Here is a 23,689-nt window from a genome sequence, read left to right on the forward strand (position 1 = left end):
CCCTCCTTATTCCTGCACTGCCTGGTTACAGTCATTGACTTGAACAAAATAAATGAGAGATTGTAGTGATTGAACAGCTGGGAAAGAGCTGCAGTTATCCAGTCCTTTCATTATTTTGTATCATTGAACTCGACACATTTTTAAAACTGATGATTTCAAAGAGGTATAAAGATGGAGTACTGGACAAAAAATAGCCAGGCTGAATATGGATAATTGCATTCACTAGTAAAGAAACTAATCTTTGGGGAAGCTATAAAATATGTTTGTGGCAGTTCTTCATATATAGGAAGGGGATGCCACCAGTCTTCTAATGTCTGGCTAGAGGAAAAGAAGCAATTTTGAATGACTCCATTAACAATCCATAGGGTTAACTTTGAAAAGTTACAGTTGCACTACATTTTCACTCATCTTTACCCCTCCTCTTCCCCTTCTCTCCATGATATACCAATACCTGTTTTGTTTTGTTTTTAAGGGACTAATCCATGTGCAGAGAACAACGGAGGCTGCAGCCATCTGTGTTTCTTTACACCCCAGGAGACCAGGTGTGCCTGTCCCATTGGCCTTGAGCTGTTGAGTGACATGAAGACTTGCATCATTCCTGAAGCCTTCTTAGTTTTCACAAGCAGAGCAGCAATTCATAGGATTTCCCTTGAAACCAATAATAATGATGTTGCTATTCCTCTTACTGGAGTCAAGGAGGCATCTGCTCTGGATTTTGATGTTTCTGATAACAGAATCTATTGGACTGATGTTAGTTTGAAGGTATTACTGACATGTGAATTCCCTGAATATAAAGCCACAGAACAGTTTCTTTGATCTAACAAAGGTCTCTGTTACATGATCTATCCTGCAGTTGCTAGTGTTGTCATTGAATTGCATCCAAGGAGACTCTTGGAGATGAAGACAGTTGCATTGTTGAATGCACAGTTGGGTGACAGGCATGTTCACATTTCAAATAAAAATCCAAAGTGATGTCTGCTCACGCTGAATGCTGAAGTCTCGGATGCTACATATGCTGCATCCATATGTTTATTGTAGAAATGCTGTTTTCATGTCACGTAGTAAGCTTGGCAACCCCCCAAGCTTTCTATCACCTTCCAATTTTGATTTGGAAGACAACCCTACTTAATATTCGCTTCTGGCAAGGGAACTTTGTATTGGTTGCTGTTAGCCCAAGGCTCCAGCTTGGCGCAGAAGAGGCCAGGGAACTTGTCTGGTTTTCTCCATGTCATGTTAATTGTCCCCTGCTCGCCTCCATCTCCTCCTAAGTCCTTGTGTTCTCTATCAGTTTGAAATTCCCTTCTCATGTGTTTGGTTCATATCCAGCTGAATGCTGAAGTGAACGTAGTGTTCTTTGTCAGTGTTACTTTTTGAAGTGAATTAAGTTATGGTAGAAAACAGTGCATTCAGTTCACTGAAACTGAATTTCTCTGTTTAGCCTCTTAATAAGTTTTCCAAGAACAGCTGTAGTTGTCTTGCCAAGGTACCTAAACCATAATAGGAAAAAGTTCACTTGTAGGGCTAGTTTACATACCTCTCCAAGACTAATGAGGGTTGTGCTTCAGCACTAGAAGTATTGATGTGGATACCTTTACTCCAGGAACAGTGCCAATATAACAAATTAGTGTGCTACAGACATGATAACTAAATAAATCTCAGGCAAGCATGTGGAAAGCTGAGGCTGTGGTTGTCTTAACCATTGGTAGTGGAAAATGCATTACTTCAGCTGCATCATTCAGATCCTAATCTGATTCTGTGTAGAACTGGCAACATTTTACTTGTATGCGGCCTCCTAAGTTATCCATCATACTGTACTTCCACATACATACCACACATACATTTCAGCATATTTGAGTTTTCATTCCCCCGTCCCTCCACCTTCTGCATCTTGGCTGCAGGTAGTGCAACTTAAGAGACCTCCTCCTGTTTTCCTACTGTTCTCCTTGATGATCACTACATTCCTAATCTCCTGTAGCCTCTGGTTATGTGAGGACTTATTTTCGAAAGAGTATTATACTTTTTCTGAGGTGTGGGTTATACATGTAAAAATACAAATTTAGACATCCGCCTTTAAAAATATGAAACATCTCGTAGTGCTGAGATGCTACCAAAAGTAGATAATCGTACACTGATCCTGGGTGTTCCCAGTGGTATGTCTGGAGGTTGTTTCGTTGTTCATTGTTGGGAGTGGCTTATTTATGCATATACAGTCCTTGCCCTATGACTTATTTTGCTGACTGTATAGAACTAAAATACAGATAGGATCAGCAAATTTGCTGAAGGTGACTGATCATGAGAAAAAATTAATTCTGATTTTGTTGAATTTGTGACTTAGTCCTTCAATTAAAACGTTATAGAGAATTAAATACTTCAATATATGTGTATTTTTATGTACAAACAGGAGAGAGGAAGAAAGGTCAAGGGAGAATCTGCAGATATATTGCGCTTTCTGAAAGTCATGTCCTTTTAAAGCATTTTGAATTGATCATAAGAAACCGTTAACCTTTCTAAAAATTCAAATCTCTTTATCCTGTAAACTGCTGTATGTTTTTGTTTTGTTTTTTTTTTTTACAACAGACATTTATTTTTAAAAATTAACACCAATAGATTTTTTTTTTTTACTAACCTCTTTGTAAGCTAAATTTCATTACTTTTAAATTACTTTTTATCTTAGTGAAGTATCCGTAAAACCTTAAATACTTTTACAAAATTGTTTTCCAGACCATAAGTCGAGCTTTCATGAATGGGAGCTCTGTTGAACATGTGATTGAATTTGGGCTAGATTACCCTGAGGGAATGGCTGTAGACTGGATGGGAAAGAACCTCTACTGGGCAGATACTGGAACTAATCGAATTGAGGTAGCCCGCCTGGATGGACAGTATAGGCAGGTCCTTGTGTGGAAGGACTTGGACAACCCAAGGTCTTTGGCTCTTGATCCTACCAAAGGGTAAGGGAGAGTGTTGTTTTTCTAAGTTTTGTTTCTTTCTTTGTATGTGACAACGTATTTGGGGTCGTTTAAAAAAAAAAAAAAAAAATTAAAGGCTTGTAAGCTCCAGAACCCTGAAGGTCACAATGAAAAATTGAGAATTGTGAATCATATTCTTCTTTCTTTCTTTTTTTTTTTAAAAAAAAAAAAAAAAAAAAAAAAGCTTTACCATATGCTGATTAACTGCCTATAACCATGTGGTTATTCCCAATTTTTTTCTTTTTTAAGCAAATTTAGAAAACAGAGCTGAACTCCATCTTCTGAAGTTGTATCGTTTTGTTCCACTTCTCATTGCAGGTACATGTACTGGACAGAATGGGGAGGTAAGCCTAGGATCGTTCGAGCATATATGGACGGAACAAACAGCATCACTTTGGTGGATAAAGTGGGTCGTGCCAATGACCTCACAATTGATTATGCGGACCAACGGCTGTATTGGACTGACTTAGACACCAGCATGATCGAATCGTCAAATATGCTAGGTAATCTGCTATTAGATTGCATCACAGATTTACTCCATCAAGTAGAGAAATTTGCAGTGGCCGCAGTAAAGCGACTGAACAGAGTTGTAGAGTGTTTTAGTTGAATCCTTTGAATTATTATCTCTAATGAGGTGTTAAATCACTTATTTTTTTCCCCTAAGATGTTGAGTTTGTTACATTCATTAGATCTAAAAACTGCATGTGACTAATTGGTGGTAAGTAGTAATTAGAAAAAGTTGAAATAACATGATTAATATTAAATCTTCATGTATATCTTGTGTACTTTCATATTTTCCATTAGGATTCCTTTTATTACTTGCATGTGGTGTGCTATGGTTTAGTAAACTTTTTGTTGAAATCAACATAATTAATATAATGAAAGAAGATAATTTTGGGTTTTTTTGCAGCTGACATAGAGCTTTTATATCCTTTAACTGTCCTTTAATTATTAAAATAGTCTTCGAGGTATTAGGTAAGGCAGGTTCACGTTCATGTGTTAGAAAACAGAGGTTATGTAAGTTTCCAAATACCACTCAGTAAATCCATGGTAAAATCAGAGGTGGAATCCAGAAGCTTGTGACTTGACATCATACATTCCATTTCCAAGGAGAGGCCTTTGTTAGATGGGAATCAGCAGCTCTGGTATCCCAGAATAAAGAACAAGGCTGATGTGTCCAACATACAGTATTTAAGGAAACTTATATAGGATTCTTGTAGCAATGCTCTGGTTGATGACATACACTATTTCCCTGCAACCCATTTATTTTTACTTTCATATCTTCCATGAAAAGCTACCAGTAGAATGAGATTTTTTTTTAAGGTGTTATTATGAGCCCATGCCTTCTTGGTAAGGGGAACCTATTACAAGGGTTGATGTTCTTTTATCTGGAGATCTTATGCTTTAGTTGAGAGAGAGGGAAGAAACCTGGAAAAAAACCTGCTAATGGAAAAAAGACTTTATCACACATTTTGAGTGAACTTAACTGGAAACTAGAATTGAACTGAATTGACTTACAGAAACTAAAAAGTGCTGTATCAGCATTTTTACTTACCCTTTCCAATTCCTTATGGTTCTGTATACAAATACATACTGAGCTTCAGTTTCAGCTGATGAGCTAAATAAGTTGAAGTACTTTGATAGTTTCTCAGTAGACCACTGTGTGTGTCCAAGAAAAAGAAGTATTAGAAGGAATCACACATTATTCTGGTGATTACTGTATATCAGTTTTGATTTATGTATGCGTTGTCTTGATCTCCAGCTACAGTAAAATGTTGATGTTTATTCACAAAATGTTGTTAGAGATGGATGTTTAGAGAAAGAATGTTCTAAAAAGGCATAAAAAAACCACAACAAAACAGTTAAAGCTTAGGAGAGCAGAGCTATGCATTTCTGGATTCCAAGGCTAATGGTGACTTTGGGTTTGGGATATGTCCTCCTGAATGAATGCTGCTACTTAGAAATTGCTTTAAGGTTGCTTCATTTTCCAGAGTTTTGGTGGGGGGTGTTTTCCATCCAATGTATGATCTGTCAGAGCTCTCACTAAAATTCTGTATTTACTTGGAGAATCAAAATAGCAGGAAGCAGATTTGGACTAGAAACTGATTGTGGTATTGAGAAGAAACATAATATTCAAATAATCTGTGGTAAATTGAAATAGTTTTTGAGCAGAACCTATGGTTAGCATTAGTTTGTGGTGAGAAGGGGTGCTGAAGCTAACACAGCTGTGTGCTTGTATTTTTAGTTAGCAGATTCTAAAGACTTGGGTAGGCTTCCAGCAAGTGGGCTTATCAATTAAGGCAGTGTTGTTAGGCTGGAAGTGAAAATAGTGTTCTGTAGAATAGTAACATTGGATATTTGTGTGAGTAAGGGAGGTACGATGCTGATAAGGGCTTCATCTTCATATAAAGTGGCAGATTCATAAAAGTTAGTGTTTGAAAATGTTTAGGGGACTGATTTATACTAAGACTTTGGTAGTGGATCTTTGGCAGAGACCGTCTAATGCTCTAGATGCGTTAAATCTGTTTTGAATGTTGCTAACTGAGCCACCAAGTGTGACAGTGTTGGGATTTCTGCCAAACAAACTGTTTCAATATCACTTTAGGTTTCTCTATCTTGAATTACACTGCAAATGATTTGTTTCTTGAGTAAAATGCTATAATTTCTCTTAGTTGGTCCTCTGTGAATCTCAAGTTTGGTATTTATTGCTGTTGTGCATATTGATTTTGTTGTTGATCTGAGTGATTCCTTGGAGCTGGTAGCATTCTTGAACGTGCTTTTCAGAATTTAATTGGAGTGTTATGCATAAGAAATAGAGCAGTATTTACTGAAATGGCAGTACACTGTCACAATTTCAAATTGCTCCATAGTGAAGAGGTTATCAGGATAAGGTTTTTAAATGCAAATATGCAGGTTACTTCTTCAGCAGGTACTGCTTAATAATGAATCCCATGATAATAACTGGGGAAATGATAATGACTGAATTTTGTTTTAAAAAAGAAAAAACTTTTTATTGTCTGTCATATTTTCCATTTCATGACCTGGGAATTGTGCTTTATTTGATTTTCGTTATTTTTGCAGGACAAGAACGAGAAATCATAGCAGATGATCTACCTCATCCATTTGGATTGACCCAGTACAGTGACTACATCTACTGGACAGATTGGAATCTTCACAGTATAGAAAGAGCAGACAAGACCAGTGGGAAGAACAGGACACTTATTCAGGGCCATCTGGATTTTGTGATGGATATTTTGGTCTTCCATTCTTCACGTCAGGATGGCTTGAATGATTGTGTGCAAAATAATGGTCATTGTGGTCACCTGTGCCTTGCTATACCAAATGGATTTAGATGTGGCTGTGCTGCTCACTATACCTTGGATCCCAACAGCAGAAACTGCAGTTGTAAGTTTCTTCTGGCCACCAGGTGCTTGTGATCATTTTCAGTATAGAACTGAGCTGTGAGCAGCTCAGCAGCACCCAGATGATTGCTCACTAACCCACAGCACAGGGGAATAGGACCAGTCAGAAGGGTGCATGTGAGAAAATTCTAGTTAAATGAGAAGACAGACTCCGTAACTCCAGATGCTTCTCACTTCTTCCTCCTTTCCCTCAGTTTTATTGCTGAGCATGACATCATATGGGGTGGAACATCCCTTTGGTCTGTTTGGGTCGGCTGTCCTTACAGTGTCCCTACCCAACTTCTTGTGCAGCCCCGCCTGATGGGCTGGTGGGGCAACATGAGCAGCAGAAGAAGCCTTTGGGCTGTGTAGGCACTGCTCACCAGCGACTAAATCGTAGGTGTGTTATTAACACTGTCAAAAATCCAAAACATAGGACTATACAAGCTGCTGTGAAGAAAATTGTCTCAGCCGAAACCAGTACAATCTCCACCCCTTATTCCATACGCTGTCATGCTCAGGTCCTTTGCTATCCAATACGTTCTCATTAACCACAACCTCCGTTCTCATCCTTCCATTCTCATACACAGATATTATTCCCTTAGCCTGGTTCTGCACAGCCTTACCTATGGGCCGTCGTCCTTTCAGAGGCGTATTTGCTTCAACACGGCCTTATCTATGGTTACAGATGCTATGGAGTATACCTGCTTCAGTGTGGACTTATCCACAGGTCACAGTTTATCTGACTTGAATTCATGCTGTAATTTCAGACTGCCCAGTGCTGCAGCAATGTAACAGCAGTAGTTCCCTGGCCATCTGCCAGCCCAGGCTCATATCCATAGCTATTATCAAACTGTTTCCACGCACAGTAGAGTAAAATGATAAGGAGTGCAGCAAACAACAAAAATGCAAGCGGCAGCCACTAACGAGTGCTCCCAATACACAGTAAGCAAGCAAATTCTGGGGCATGAACAGAACCTGCCAATTCGTAGCTAAACAATCATAAATACAGTCTAACACGCTCCAGTCAAATCTGCTACTATCTCAAACTCTTCGTGCTTCTTTCTGGGTGCCAAGAAGGACACTTGTGGGTTAAATCTGGTAGGCAGCTGAGCACCATGCAGCTGCTCACTCACTCTCTGCAGTTGGGGTGTCAACAAGAGTTATACTTCAGCACTGAACACTTCCAAGGCAGCTCAAAACCCCTCATACACTGCCAGTATCTCTTATTTGGAGTACAGTAGGCCTTACATACTCTATATCCCCAACTCCAAAAGCCTGGTGGTTGATCTGAAGTCTCTCCCGCTGCTTTCTGCCAGAGGCTGTTCTCCCTGGCTGCAGTGTAGAGAGTAGAGTGCTTTTTTTTTTTTTTTTTTTTTTTTTTGGTATCATGCTGCTTGTCTGGCCAAAGGGACACTGTATGAACTATCCTCCTTTTAATTTATTCAGAGGCTTGTTGTTGCTCAGGGTCCCATTTGAAACTATACTTTCAGGACACTTGGTATGAGAGGGTTTACAGTCAGACTAATTTGGAATATACATTCTCCAAAAATCTACAGTGCAAAAGAAGACTTGTGTTTCCTTTTTGCTAGTTGGTGGAGACTTAGCTGTTATCTCATTGATCACAACCGTAGGGATCTGACAACTTCCATCTTGATGTTTTATTCCTAGAAACTGGGTCTTCTGTGCAGGTCCCTTAATTTTACTTGGTTTCATGTCAAAACTGGCTTTCAAGAGGATTTGGACTATTTTCTTCCTTTTCTCAAAAGGTTATTTAGTTTTCAATGTGAATATAGTTGTCCATTTGAGATTTTATCCTCAATGTTCTTTGTCTTTTGTGTGTTGGTTTCCAGCAGTATGTTTGACCACGTAAGTCACATTTTCTTATGCATTGTTTTGTCTTGTTTTCAGCTCCGACCAGTTTCCTGTTGTTTAGCCAGAAATCTGCCATCAGCCGAATGATACCTGATGATCAGCAGAGTCCAGATATCATCCTGCCTATGCATGGTCTAAGGAATGTGAAGGCTATTGATTATGATCCTTTAGATAAATTGATTTACTGGGTAGATGGGCGGCAGAATATTATAAAAAGAGCCAAAGATGATGGCACTCAGGCAAGTTTATATGGTGTATATAATTTTGTGTGGGTTGTTCTCTGAGCTTTGTAACTTTCCCCTCCAGTCCCTTGCACCAAAGAATCAGCAGTCTAAGCTTTATTCTTGCCAATGCTTATTCACATATATTCTGTGAAATTTATATGTGAAAATTACAGAGGGCTTTCAGGATTGTGAATTTTAATGTGTACACGAAGTAGTATAACAGTGTAGCACACCATGTGTATCTGAAACTGCAAGCCTTGAACTGTGGTGTTTAACTAAATGTGGGCAATGAAGTAAGGGTGATTCACTGTCTGAATTATATTCAAGAAAAAACAGTAGTTTAATATCAATATTCTTTCATGCCAGTTGTGTGATCATATTGTCATCATTGTAAAGCTCTTGCAAAATGAAGACTCTCTATACAAGCTGTAGTTAAATCCTGATTGAATGTACAACTGACTGCTGTGTCAGATGGGGATAGGCTTATTCACATGCTTCATTGTTCTGTTGGGTTGGGTGCATAATTGTTTTGGGCTAGCTATTCACACAACAGTAGAAAGAAGTGTGCTGTTCTTCTGGGCAGTGTTCTGTGTATGTTAGCATAGCTTAACTCCCAGGACAGGATAACAGATCATTTAAAAGCTACAGTTTGAATAAGAACACAAAAGGAAATGGAGAATAGGCAACGTATATTTTCCTTGTTCTGAGCAGTTATCTAAACAACGTAACATGATTTCAGTGGAACTGGGCTGGCCTCTTCGTACATCTGGGGAATCAGTGGTTTTACAGCACCCTTTAAAGAAATAATTTGTGATTTTACTTTTTGGCCATCTCTTCTTAGACTGGGAGGAGGTCTCTCAGTATAAGCAGCTGGCTGGGTTGTGGATGAATTTTGAAGTGTTTATTTTGCTTTTTTGGATTGCACTAGGTGCTAATTGTTGCAGTCTGTCTTCTCTTTGGTACTTGCTAGGTGCAAATTGCAGTGGAGATTCATCTGCTCTGCTTTCCACTAAGCTGGTCAGATAGCTTTGAAGAGACAGATTCCCTGCAAATTTTGACTTAACAATTTTCACTAATGATTTTTTACTGAATTTTGCTAATTCATGCTTTTTGCAGATGATGCATATTACATTCATACCTGGGTAATGTTACCCTCAATTTCAATAAAAGAACTATTCATCAGTATTTCTAGGCATGCTGTCAAGCAAAAGCAAGGATAAAGATTTAATTAGAAAAAGGAAGCATTATATTGCTATGTAGAACTTGGTGGATTAGAACCAATTTATTGAAATATAAGTAGTTCTGAGTGTCTCATTTTGGCATTAAGCTGAGTACGGAATAGTGTTTTCATCTTTCTAGACCCATACAACCTTTTTTCTGCTGCTGTTTTCATTTTTGCATGGGGAATGCCCTATTAGGACACTTGGAGAAGCCACCACTTCCCTCTGACCTTTATCATCTGACTAGTAGCTTTCATCTTTGAAAAGTGCTTAGATGTTGCGAGTCCTGCCATCAGTGTTAGTATCCCCGTGGCACTGGGATTAGGAGTGCACTATTGAAATGTTTCTAATTTTAAAGAAACAGCGGAAGCATAGTTTTCCTTTAGGGACTCTTGGTATGCTCTAGTGTTCTTCATGGAAGTAAAGTATTGAAGTGCATGTTGGAGATGTAGTATATAGAGAGTAACTACTAAGGTAGTTAGATTTGGAGGCAGGTTGTGGGGGAGTTGAGGGTAATGGTTCCTGAAACTTGACAGTAATGTCAGATTTTATGAAGAACTTCATAATGACACAAGGGTTATGTACCATTATGTGCAAAGTAATGTTAGTACAATTGTGAGGTGAATCTGTGGCCATCTGATGTGTGAGCAAACAGAACTAGGTTTCATTGGAATATCTAAATTTATAAGAAGAAGCAGGTCTTAAATTATCTGCTATGCTACAAGTAGTACAAGTAATCTTTAGGAGGAGATTCAGATATATTCAGCTGGCTGGGTAACAGTACGCATCTTGCCAGAAGACTGCCCTGTTTGTTCTGCTGTTTTGTTCAAGGTTGTTCTGTGCGCAAACATGCACTACTGTTTTCTTCCATCTTCTGCTAATTAATTCTACTTATAGGAGGCTCCATAACTGCTTTCTGGGGAGTTTTGCATAGTCTTATGGATTTTGTTCTGATGTTTTTCCTCACATCCACAATTTGAATCACGCATTTTTTTTATTATGCTTTGTCACAGTTATTTTATTTGGTATTTCCTTGTGGTCTTAGGCTTTTCTGGATGCTCACATAGGTAAACGGTGCTTTTTGTACAGAGTTCTTATGGAGCAACGACTGGAAATCATTCTCTAAATGCTGTCTTGCAGCCTTTTACTGTCATGAGCTCTCCAAACCAAAGCCAGAACCCAGAGAAGCAGCCACATGACCTCAGCATTGATATATACAGCCATACCTTATACTGGACCTGTGAGGCCACAAACTCTGTCAACGTTCACAGGCTGAACGGCGAGTCAATAGGGATGGTGCTGCGAGGCGACCACGACAAGCCCAGAGCCATTGTAGTGAATGCAGAGCGGGGGTGAGATTCCTTTCTTATACAGAACACGTTTGGGATGTGTGTCAGCTGTGTGTGCTGATGCTTAAATGCCAGTTTACTGATAGATGGCTTACCATGTGTTTGACAGATGTTGAATGACAATATGTCATAACCATATGGATGCAGCAGTACCCAGAGACTCTATCTGAACATCTGTGGGACTGTTTTTTTGTATGGTGCTCAATGTACTCTTCACAGTTCGAAAGCTGCTGTGGGGAGAGGGGAATTAGAGGAAAGATGCTAATCTTATTGGGACTGACTCACTTGGACATGGCTTATGTTTATATAAGCTTTTCTGCTTTCTCTGTTAAAATGGGAGTTTACCCTTGCTGATCTCTTAAATACTCAGCTTTTCTATTCCAAGTTTTTAAATAACTTGAAGATAAATGTGCTTTTAAATTAAAAGAGGTCAAAATGGCAGGGAGACTGTGTTGAATGTAGTGGATACCTAGGAGGGCTGAATTAGTGATCTCTATCCTGATCTTGTCCTTCCTTAGTTCCAGAAATCCTTTCTCTCCACTGGCTCTGTGTTCTGATTGCTGCCACTCTTCATTTACACCATCACGAATTGCTGTGCAGTTGTGTAACCTATTCACCTATAATATTGGGGAATTTGCCCTCAAGAGATAATGGAAATGTCTCAGTATGCCAGTTAGCAAATGTTTGGGGTTCTGCAGCTGGTTAGATTTGGATCTTTCCTGTGGGGAGCAACAGCCACCACACTGATCCCTGCATAAGCTGTTCACGTTTATGGTTTCAGAACCCATGTGCAAATGTGAGCTACTTCCTCTAAGTTCTGAAGCTCTCACCTAAGCAGCTCCTGCTTTTCTTCTCAGGTACATGTATTTCACCAACATGCAAGAGCGAGCTCCCAAGATTGAGCGTGCAGCCCTTGATGGCACAGAGAGGGAAGTGCTTTTCACAACTGGGTTGATCCGACCAGTAGCACTGGTGATTGACAACAAACTCGGAAAGCTTTTCTGGGTGGACGCAGATCTGAAGCGCATCGAAAGCTGTGACTTGTCAGGTATGTGGTATGTGGTTGAATATTTGGAGCAGCACATGCCTGTGTACAGGACATTATTCCTTCTTTGATACTGACCCCAATAGCTTTTACAGTTGCCATTTCTGTGCAGGCAGTCACAGCTAACAATTACTGATGGGCTTCTTTGATGTGATTGGAATAAATGTGTCTGTAATGATTGCCACTCTCCAAGAGGGACATTTGACTTTTGATATCTTTTGATATCTTGCAACTCATGCAAGATCAGATTTAAAGGTGTTAGCCATCACAGAACCTCTGAATTGCTCCCTCCTTTTATTTTCCTGTGATTTAAAAAGTTGGTGTAACTCTTCAGTTTTTCTTGTTTTTAGAGTTTGCAGCCTACTATATTAAGGTAGCTTGAAAGCAAACCGAAGGGGAGTGGCTTTCTTCTAATAGAGATGATAAGGCAGCTGATGTGTGATGCATTGGTGTTGCAAAACAGTGGAAGGAGATTGATATGTTGCTCTTTTCCCACATTAGTAAAATAAAGCATTACTCCACATCCATAGGAATAGCAGCACACAGTTCTTGCATTTAATCATTGAATACGCAGAGCAGCTGACAGTGCTGAAAAAATGGAGAAATCTGCAGTGTAGCACATAGGATCCAATCTCTGTGATGCATTCTCATTGTGTGTACAAAAAAGGAAATTCTTAAAAGAAGCATAGAGGGAAGTGAACTAGCATCAGGCAGTTAATTAATGGCATTCTAATTGGAATAAATGTTACATTCTTATGCTTGGCTGCGCTGTACATAATTTATGCAGTAAATTAGTTGAATCTAGTGCTCATTAGCATTTTTATTATGTATTCAGATTCCACAAACTCATTTTGTGGAGATGTCCGAAACTTAAATTCCAAAAGTTAAATTTAAATTCCATTTTTCCTGAACATGAGTTTTCTACTTTGCTGCTGAACTGGGTTTAGAAATTGCCACTGTTTGTTTCAAAAAGTGGTGTTTCTTTGTTTATTTTTGTTGGGTTTTATTTGTCTTTTAAATGAGTTAGAAATTGTTTCTGTTAATCTCAGGTGCTAACCGTGTGACTCTGGAGGACTCCAACATCCTTCAGCCAATGGGACTGACTGTGCTGGGGAATCACCTATACTGGATTGATCGGCAGCAGCAGATGATTGAGAGAGTGGAGAAAACTAATGGGTACAAAAGGACTAGAATTCAAGGCCGAATTGCTCACCTAACAGGCATTCATGCTGTGGAGGAACTTGATATGGAGGAATTCTGTGAGTTTCTTCAAATACCTGATGTTTTTCACTCTTGGTCACTGTCTCAAGCTGCACGTTTCAATAATATTGGCTTTAGGTTAGGCCATGGAGTGCTTTCAACTTGAAGGGCTGGACTATAATAGAGGAGGAGAAATAAGTTTCTCATTCTTGTCCAGAGGAGGCCTTTTGCACAGCTAGAATATGTGATTTCACAGCACTTAGTTAACTGCTCTGTACCAGGTCGCACGATAGTGAATTAACTCTCAAAGCTGTTTAGAAACAATTAATGATTGCTAATTTTTTAAGTCCAAACAAGTAACAGAGTTGGAAATACTTTTATAAAGAAAGAAAAGGGAATAGTATCTCCCTTTTCTCGTGGGGTTTCAGACCTATTTGTAAAGCATGACTGGTTTGACTCAGGGTGACTGATGGTATAAAAGCCTTCAGCAAGGGAAGGAGTATGGGCAGGATACTCTGAAAACATACCTTTGTGAATGTGGAATTTCTCCTTGATTAGAAGTGGAGCCATTTTAGGTGCTCCATTCTGAAAGAGGTCGGTCATGTTGGACCTTATTTTTCTGGCTTACTTACTCAGTTCCTGCTCTCTGAGTGCTGAACTTCAAACATTCTGTGCAGGATTATTCTGTGGTAGGTACCTGGGAGACAGCAGAAACCTTCATCCATCCTCATGCTGCCTTCTTCATGGAAATACGCCAGTGTGGTAGCTAACTCAGGATGTGTTACTGTTGCAGGGAGAGAAGCAGCAAACCCTTGTAGATGGCCCCTATATTTTGTATTTCCCCCCTCCAAGGCACACTGCAGAGCGAAGAAACCTGGGAAGAAGAATATCCTTACTTTATCTTTGGTGGGCAGTAGTCAGTAAAGTTTTTCCCCTCTACCCGTGTTCCACCTTGCCCTATGGAAAGATGGGGGAGTACAAGACTACAGTATGGCAGAGTAAGGGAATGTAAGTCTGAGGTCTGGAGAGGAGTAATGCTTCCAGTACATGAAGCGCTGGGGCTAGAAGTCTTATATAGGGAGGATACACATGAGTGCAAGCTTGCCTGTATGGGTAAACTGTTGGAAGGAAGGTAGTGTATTTAAGCTGTAGCTGATTCTGTTTGCTAACCCTTATCCAGATGTTCTTTTTTCTTTCACAACACTCAGTTTTTCTTCTTCTGTGCCGTTTCTTATATTTTATTGCGTTTCAAAGGTAGTAAGTACATAACAATATGATGGAAAATTATGGAAAAATAATGATGGGAAAATAATTTTTCTTTAAATCTCAACACTGTTAATAAGAAAACAGGGAGAGAGAGGACTTTTATATCCCATATGTTTTTAAGAATGTTTATTTTATTATGGCAAGGGTAATGTTTCTTCTGAGTTGCACTGAAAGGAAGCACTTTTTTACATCTGAAGTCTGTCCAACGTAGGTGACTTCTGTTACAACAGGAGAGTAAAAATAAACACGTGCATGTGCATGCCCACACAAAAATGTACATGATGGCACTTTTTCTGCTTGTGCTTCAAACATTAGTGTCTGCAACACTGTGTTAAATTGATGAATTTGCTAAAGGTGAAAGCAGACTGTTGAGAAGCCTGAACAGATGGAAAACAGCTTTGGCACAGAAATAGTGATAACTGTACCATTTCTTTGTGCAGTGGCATTGTGAGTAACATAGACTCTGGCCTCACAGATCATTCCAGCAGATGCTGTAAAGTACTCATCTGGGCTGGGATCCTCAGACAGTGCCTTCACCTGTCTGTGCCAGTTTCTCATCCAACTAACACTTCCATAGTTTGATTTCATTATAAATTATTGGGTTCTCTGCTCTTTTGAATGACTTATTTGGGAAGCCGTGTAACTTCCCATTTTATAAATATATAAATAATTGTGTGTGCTCACATTGCAGTTTTGTGAGTAACAGGGAAGTGATGAGGGTGCATAGGGGATAGGACTGGATAGTAAGAGGTCTTGAAGATTAGAGGCAAACCCCTCAGGGTTTGGTGGGCTGGCATTCTGCAGCAGTGACTGCCAATTCTTGGTGCATGGCAACCATAGAAATGTGGACGGGATTCTGGGTTTGCCTTAAACATGTCCTTCTCAAATCTGCTTCCTCACTTCTCTTCACCTGAGCTCCCAAATTCATTTTATAAGTTCTTTAAAGGTCTCCGTATCACTGCAACCAGGAGAAATATAGTCCTCGTGAAGTAGTGAATCAACTTCTGAGCACAGAACTGAAAAACCTTGCATTTATCTTCCTATGAATTTGCAGTGAAATCTTAGTTACGTAACTAGAAATGTTTTGTGGGTGGCTTTGTGAGCTTGTCTTAGCTAGTAGCTAAGATTTTTTTTTTTTTTTTAACACTCTCTAATCAATCTTTCTGTGTGCTTTTTCAGCTGCACATCCATGCTCCCGTGACAATGGTGGGTGCTCACACATCTGCATTGCCAAAGGGGATGGGACTCCAAGATGTTCATGCCCAGAGCACCTTGTGCTCCTGCAGAATCTCTTAACATGTGGAGGTGAGTTATGTTTAATGGTGCTGCTAAGTGGTTTACGTTGGGAAAAAAAAAAAAAGAAAATTAAGAACCCCTGAAATACCAAATTTGGTCTATGACATGTTGCTAGGTTTTGAGAACTGTCTATCTGGAGGAAGATATTTTCAAAAACAACTGAATGAATGAAATCAGAATGACCAGAATCAAATTATTTCTGTTGCAAGAAACTTCCTGCCACAGTACTTGACTTCCATATGGTACAAAATTATATGAATTTCCTGCAGGAGGTTGTATTTGAATCCAGAACATGGATTTATACATACTAGACATGATGTTGAATTCTGTCTTAAATGCACCTTTTCTACCAGCTGTTTTCTGCTTCAAGTTTTGGACATGTTTGACTTTTCCCTGTGTGCAAAACACACTTGTTAGACCATACAATAGTTGCATCTTCTACTGAGATTCACATTATTGTGTGATGTGGCAGTTTGTGCTATAAATGATTGCATATAACAATGTTGGTAACCCATGATGATCTGGCAGTTGAAACTGCATGTATGATTCCTGCAGTACTCCAGCTTTTCAAATAACATGAGAACATAAAACACGGTGCTGTCTCATTAGTGACAGGCAGTTTAAAACCTCAGTTGCAATTCTTTTTAATTAAGGTAGCTGTTGTCTTTCCCCATGCAGACATTCCCTTTACAATGCCCTTTCACAGCCCCAGGAATTTTGGTAATTGTTACCTTACTATTGCAGAGGGCATTTAAAATGGGGGAAAAAATACTTCTTTTTGGGAGGTATTCTGTGTTAAATTATTTGGCTCTTTTGGTCCTCTGGGCTTCTTTTATGTATTCAATTTGTTGTGGATTTCATTTTTCTGGCAGAGCCCTGACCTCCCATGGGACAGTCCTTTCCATTATAAACTGTTTTCTTTCCCATGACCACAACACACTATGTGGTTTCAGAGTAGTGGAGGTTACATCTGCAGGAGGAAAAATAAAACAGTCTCCTTATATTTCTTGCTGTACTTCTGTTAAAAAACCTGGCCAATGAGAAATTCTTACTTCCACTGCTTTGTTGTCTTCCCCCATGAATCTTAAAATTAAGGGGCCTCTCTTTCAGTCTCTGCTTCTTGTTTTCATTCTGATCCTTCACTAAGCTTGCAACATCTTTGTAGTCTGTTTAGCCTGCAGTAGTAGTAGCTCATAGCAAGTATTTCAGAATAGGTTGATAGCTGTTTTGGCTGGGGAGCGTTTTGTTCATATATTCTCGTGAACACACTTGACAAGTTTTTAAATGCAAACTCGTGCCTGCCAGGTGCAACCATAATGCAACATTAAATGTGGCTCTAGATGCAGAAGTAGTAATCTCTGCTGAATTATCTAAACAGCACGCTCCTATACAAATTAATTCCAGAATTATCTTGATGTGTCCGTCTGGCATCCTTACCATATCTGCAGCTGCCAGGTCACTGGTTGGGTTTGTAAACCTCAGTATTGCTACACCCAGTAATCATAACTCAGAAACTTAGAAATCACAGGAATGTCAAAACTTAAACATATGGATTTTTGCTTTGCATATTTGTTTTTCAAGCTCTTGATTTTACTTGAGTCTCATTCTTGAACATTTCTCCTTATTGAAGGAGGACAACAGCACTTCAAAAACAGTTTGCATTTTTACAGAAGAACTTCAATCCAGACATAAGCATCTTTTTCTCCATCTGCAGAATATTTCCATCATATTTTCACTCCATTGAAAGGGCTAAAATTGAATGAATGCACACGTGTTCTGTTTTCTCTTTCTCCAGAACCCCCAACTTGCTCCCCAGACCAGTTTACCTGTGCAACTGGAGAGATTGACTGTATACCAATGGCATGGCGGTGTGATGGATTCCCAGAGTGTGATGACCAGAGCGATGAGGATAGTTGCCCAATATGCTCTGCATCTCAGTTCCAGTGTGAGAAAGGACAATGTATTGATGCACATCTGAGGTGTAATGGAGAAATTGACTGCCAAGATAAATCTGATGAAGTGGATTGTGATAGTAAGATTCATTTTCCTTTTCTCTTGGCTCTGACATAAGCAGCTATTTGAGATTCTAACTGTTTTTGATACATGTTCATGATTTTTCGTTTCAAATGGGGAAGAACAACCTTAGCTTGCAAGTCTGGCAGAACTGTCCACTTGATTCTGCTTTTTTCTCTGAAGTGAACCTGCCAGGTCTGCTGATTACAAGCCTTCATAAGACAGCCCCTTGTCTGATAATTTAATATAGTTTAAATTCACATAGAATTTGAAATCAGTTAAGAAATTCATTTTACTGAAACAGGCTTGTGGATGTAGATAAGAAATATAACAGAGCTGTATTCGACAGAATGGTATAAGGTAGTATGGACTACACAAGATTTGATTGTATCTTCAGTTATTACGTTTTAACATGTCAGTTACACTTATTCAGTAACTATAAAAGATCCTTGCTGATTTGTTCAATTTTGCCTCAACTGGACAAAAATGTGGTGTTTCAGAATTTACTATGTCTCGTTAAGTAGAACTTGTAACGATACAAGAGAAGAATGAGAAAAGTGCTGACTGAATTTTACCTACTGCAGCAAAGCAGGTGTTCTGATGCCTACCTGGTTATAATATAAAATGCATTGTGGCTTGACACATCCGACATCTTTTGGTTTTCTTAAGATTGTTGAACGCTCCCATGCAAGTCATACTTAATCTTCTCTTTCTTTCTGTGCAGCAATTTGTCTGCTCAATCAGTTCCGATGTGCCAGTGGCCAGTGCATCCTCCTGAAGCAACAGTGTGACTCCTTTCCAGATTGCATTGACGGCTCAGATGAGCTCATGTGCGGTGAGATGTCTTTGCTTGAGATCAAGTGCTCTGTTTTCAGCTCTAACACCTTACAGCTAAATGCAAAGCCCCAGTCTGTCCATAGTAAAATTCTTTCAGGGAAGCCTGATGAATCTTGGCCCTGTACTAACTAGGTCGAGTCTTTCTTTCATCATCTGGGTGGGTCCTGCAAGGAAAAGTGAATTTCATGAGCAAGAGTGCTGAAAATAGCCAGGGTGGCAAAAAGAGAAAAGGCTAAAAGAATTGGAATTACAGAATCTGTTTAGCTCTCTTTTTGGAAATCTCAGATTGCACGTGCTTCTTCTGATCCTCCCACACCCGTTTAACTCACAGCCCTCACTCGGTTCCCCTCAGTTCCTTGGATACCATGAAGCCACTTTTTCTTTCATTTTTATTTTTGTTATTTTTGTTGTGCACTTGGCACAACAAAACTTTGTGGTGCCAAGTTAATGCAACTGTTTCCTGTTTGCACTTTGGGTCTTGTCCTGCAATTAGGTTTTAACTGATTTAAATGGGTCCCTATGTAGACAAAAGACTGCCTCTTCTGGAGTTTCTTTGTGGAACAGAGCATTCTGTGGTTTCTTGCTTGACTGAGGGAAAGTCAAGTAAGAAATAAAAATGATTGCTACTTTCAGGATGAAGATTCTGCATTCAAAAGAAGCTAGGTTTAACCAAAATGAGAATTTTGTGGTTTAAACTAGCTAATTCAAGAATATATTTTAGTTCTGGTTTTGCCTTTTTTTTGGTATCATATCTGAGTTAATATGCCTATTTAAAGGTTAAGTCTTTGGCTGACCTATAAGCTGTTATGCGCTAGTAAGAAAGACAGAAATGAATTCTTGATGTTGAGCTGCTAAGAGTTCACTGGTAATTCTTTACATCTCCTTTATCTTCCTTCTCAACTTTCAGTTCTGCATTCCTTCCACTGAGTGGCAAGAATTTAGAATGTAGTCAGTGGGAGATATGATCTGTATCAAATCTCATCTCAAGTACTACAGCAGTTCATATTATTTAACACTGGGCTTTATGGGGGAAAAAATAAGAAGTAGGAAGTGTTTGAGATGTTCTGGTTATGTGTTTTTATTCCAATCTGTAAAGTTTTTAATGGTCACTTAGAACACTTTTCCATCCTAAAATGTCACTGTTTTAAGAGCTTTTGGCTGGGAAGACATCCACTGCTCCATGTATACTGTAGCTTGCCTACCAGTCAAATCTTAAAAACAAAATTCTCCTGGCCGTTGTTATATCAAGACGATAAGTGATCTTCTTACAAGGTGAATTGCTAGACAGAAAGAAGCTGTTACTGCTTTATTTGCATGTAAGGAAAGAGAGCGCATGAAGTCTTATACATGGAATCAGAACCGATGTAGTTAGACGTGTCTGAGTAAGATGCAGTGACTTTCAAAGACAGGATGTGACTGGGCTGACTGATGTACTACACAAGCTCTAGGACAGCATCATATATATTACCATATTTAATGACGTCCTTCCTTTTCCTCCCCTTTTCCAGAAAAATCAAAGCCATCCTCAGATGAACCTCAGCCCCACAGCAGTGCCATCGGTCCCGTCATTGGAATAATACTTTCCCTTTTTGTCATGGGAGGAATGTACTTTGTTTGCCAGCGAGTGGTGTGTCAGCGCTACGCCGGGCCCAACAGCCCCTTTCCACATGAGTATGTCAGTGGCACGCCTCACGTCCCTCTTAATTTTATTGCTCCAGGAAGTTCTCAGCATGGCACTTTTACTGGTAAGGAACCCTAATAAGTACCATTACACTGTCTGGATTTGAGGTTTTGCAGGTTATTAAGAGCTGATTGTTGCCCGAAGTGTAACGAAAACATGCCCTTTGGTTCAGTCCATCTCTGAGACAGATTTCCTGTTTGCTTTTGAACAACGTATTTGTTCTCTCTCTATCTCAGTTCTTCATCTCTAAAGCAGCAGAATTTCTCTACCTTGCCAAATAATCGAAACATCCACCCAGAGAACTATATGCAGATAATAAGTTGACGCTGAGGTAGAGGTCTTAAAATATACGTAAAAGCTTGGGATGTTAACGTAAGAGCTAACAGCTCAGAGGCCTCACATAGACATCAAAGTAAATGCTCATGTGATACAGTCTAAATTTACAACTGTAGGATATACTCTTCATAGAGGAGAGAGTTTGTTTTTAACTACAAGGCCCTGAGAAAAGAGAATATTTCTTTGTATTGCTTGGGAATATGGAAAGTAAGTGGTGACCTGTAAACCTACCCGACAGAGCCAGAACACAACAATCCATATTTCAGAGCACCTGGAATCTGCTTTTCCTGTCAGCTGAAATTCAAGCACATTGAAAAAGACAAATGAACAGACGTTACACTTCTTTGTATAGATAAATTTTGAGATGTGCTGTTGCTTTCTTCCAGCCAGGGGCTTAATACAGCCAGATACAACTTAGGTTTATGCTTTCCTGCATTTTAATGGCTGTGGTCAGCTGTTCCTGCTTACAATCTGTTTTTATGGTTATCAAGGCTTTGTGGTAGGAAATAAAATTTGAGGATGAAATCGTTGCAGGTGAAATCGTTGCAGTGTTTTTTTAAACTGGTCTTCATATTACAGCTTTTATAATTAAAGGAACTATTAGAGGCTTTCATTTGTACCACTGTAGGTGCTAAACTAAGCTGTCAGTCTGATTCCTGTTCATTGTTATTTTTTTTCTAATCCAGCTGCCACAGATTTTCACAGCTTTGTATTGCTGTGACAACTTAGAGCAGCTGGCAGTCTTATCATTGATGTTAATTCTAATGAGAAGACATAGGTTGAAGCAAGGTGCTTCAAAAAAGTGAGTGGTCATGTACAGTGGTCACAAATAGAATCATCCTGTTTTTCCTAAAAATTTCCCAAGGCTGAAAAATTTCTGAAAGCTGCTGAAATAAACTCTTCCATTGGCACTGAATATTTTGACAGAAGGAATCTGAGAATATGTAGTCTGATTTAAGTGCATCTTTGAGTTAAATCAGACAACGTTGTTTTCCCCTTTTTGTGTCATCCAGGTTTCCTTCCTTTTTTCACTTTAAAAATGGGTGGGTTTTTTTTTTGTTGTTTTGTTTTGTTTTTTTCTAAAGAATAATTGTTTTTGCTCTTGTTCACGTACTTGCAATTGAATTTCATTGGATGGAAATGGAAACTTTGGATGTCTCTGGCTTGTTTCTCTTGGGCAGCTATAATGCTTATTTTTACAAATGCCTGAATTTGTTTAGTTGAAAAATTTCTTCGTTAACAATTTGGGTGGAAAATTTGGATCAACTGATCTGGAGATTCCTTTCTCAGCAGACTGAGAGCACGCCTTGTGAGGAGCTGCAGAGTCACAATAGGTGGTCTAGGTGAAGTGTTTGCTTTACATAATATAAAATTGAAAATATGTTGTTCTTTGTAATCCTGAAGTTTTTATGTAAAAGATCATTCCAAAAGCAACAACCAGTAGAGTTAGGTGGATTTGCCAAGCTCTGGATTTGTTTTCTGGTTTGCATTAGTAGATGAAATTGTGGTTTACCTAACCTTGGATTCCTTTCTGTCTCACTGCAGGCATCTCTTGTGGAAAGTCTATGATTAGCTCCATGAGCCTCATGGGAGGGAGCAGTGGTGCCCCCTTATATGACAGAAACCATGTTACTGGAGCCTCTTCTAGTAGCTCATCCAGCACTAAAGCCACTTTCTACCCACAGGTATGTCTTGAAAATATGCCTGTGAGTCTGATATTGGAATTCAGCAGAGCTCATTTAATTTGTCTCATGCTTCATCAGAATGTCCGTAACTTGCTGAACAGTTTCATGCTAGTACCCAGTTGTTGCATCAGTGCCACAGTAAAGGGATTCTACGATTCTATGAGAAGAAAAAGTGTAGGTGGATTTATTAAACAAACAAACAAACAAAAGTATTAGTTAAATAAATTTAGAAAGACAAAAGTGGCCCAGGAGCTGATCTGCCTGTACCATTATGTTTTGATATTTCTGTTGACCAAACTCTTCCATTGGAGTACTGGCCTAAACTAACCTCTTACTTGGAATTCTACCCTTCCAGTTCACTGCTATGTGAGTCAGGACCTGCAGGGACAATATCAGCCTTCAGAAAGAGTGCCATGCTTTTTTAGAGACTTTTGCACAGAAGCTGCTGTGAGGGCTTTGCTATATTAAAGCTACTGCTGACCCAAGTGTCACTTCTTCCTGGTAACTTTGTGTTTACCCAGCTTTACCTTACCTACAAAAAGAAGCAGACTGAGCAATCTAAATGTCTTTGCTTTGCAGCTTTGCACCTGCTGCCCCGTATTTGTTTAATACATTCAAACCCAAAATAAAGTCTCATAATTAACTTATATGATCTTTAAAAAAAAAAAAAAAAATCAACCCCCTCAAACAGCAATGAGAGGAATAGAAAATAAGGTCAAGTGACTCACTGAAGGAGTAAATAATGTTTTCAAAATAAGTAGAGTTGTGCAATTAACTCAAACTGAAATACTGATTCTAATCTTCCTAGATCTTGAACCCGCCTCCATCCCCAGCTACTGATCGCTCCCTGTATAATGCAGAGATGTTTTATTCTTCAAACATTCCTTCAACCACAAGATCTTACAGGTACAGCTCAGATAAAGAGGTTTGATATGTATTCCATTGGTCTGTCCTTTACTTTTTGCATCTTAAACAGAATGTTCTTGTTTAGACCTCTGCCTTGATTTAAAAAAAAAAAAAAAAAAGAAAAAAGAGCCACAAAACTTTCCCTCTCTTAATAAATGACCATTCAAATTGAGTTTATAGTATTTGTGACCCATAAACATTAGCTTTGTTTCTTATTTTGATGCAACAGTGTTTAGCACCTTTCAATACAATGTTGCCAATAAAGAATGCTGAGTATTTATATTTATATTGCTTTGTAATGGTCACTTAGCATCCCGTGTGGAGAGTTTGGTTTTGTCTGCTCTTTGATGGATTGACCTATTTGTTAGTTCTTAGGCTCTGAGCTAAGT

The 23,689-nt window shown here is 39.1% G+C and overlaps 1 protein-coding gene across 1 annotated transcript in view; it reads left to right on the forward strand.

The window, feature by feature from the left end:
- LRP5 (LDL receptor related protein 5) overlaps positions 1 to 23,689 on the forward strand; it is a 135,935-nt gene that overhangs the window by 105,266 nt on the left and 6,980 nt on the right. The window contains exons 9-22 of the mRNA XM_085224402.1: positions 473 to 762; positions 2,722 to 2,948; positions 3,285 to 3,469; positions 6,048 to 6,371; positions 8,279 to 8,481; positions 10,827 to 11,038; positions 11,893 to 12,083; positions 13,130 to 13,339; positions 15,726 to 15,851; positions 17,638 to 17,874; positions 18,580 to 18,690; positions 20,201 to 20,437; positions 22,255 to 22,394; positions 23,203 to 23,300. Of these exons, the coding sequence (XP_085080528.1) occupies positions 473 to 762; positions 2,722 to 2,948; positions 3,285 to 3,469; positions 6,048 to 6,371; positions 8,279 to 8,481; positions 10,827 to 11,038; positions 11,893 to 12,083; positions 13,130 to 13,339; positions 15,726 to 15,851; positions 17,638 to 17,874; positions 18,580 to 18,690; positions 20,201 to 20,437; positions 22,255 to 22,394; positions 23,203 to 23,300 (2,791 nt within the window). The remainder of the gene's footprint in view (positions 1 to 472; positions 763 to 2,721; positions 2,949 to 3,284; positions 3,470 to 6,047; positions 6,372 to 8,278; positions 8,482 to 10,826; positions 11,039 to 11,892; positions 12,084 to 13,129; positions 13,340 to 15,725; positions 15,852 to 17,637; positions 17,875 to 18,579; positions 18,691 to 20,200; positions 20,438 to 22,254; positions 22,395 to 23,202; positions 23,301 to 23,689) is intronic.

The sequence above is a fragment of the Meleagris gallopavo genome, chromosome 5, assembly GCF_905368555.1.
Source record: "Meleagris gallopavo chromosome 5, MGAL_WU_HG_1.1, whole genome shotgun sequence".
Classification (NCBI taxonomy): domain Eukaryota; kingdom Metazoa; phylum Chordata; class Aves; order Galliformes; family Phasianidae; genus Meleagris; species Meleagris gallopavo.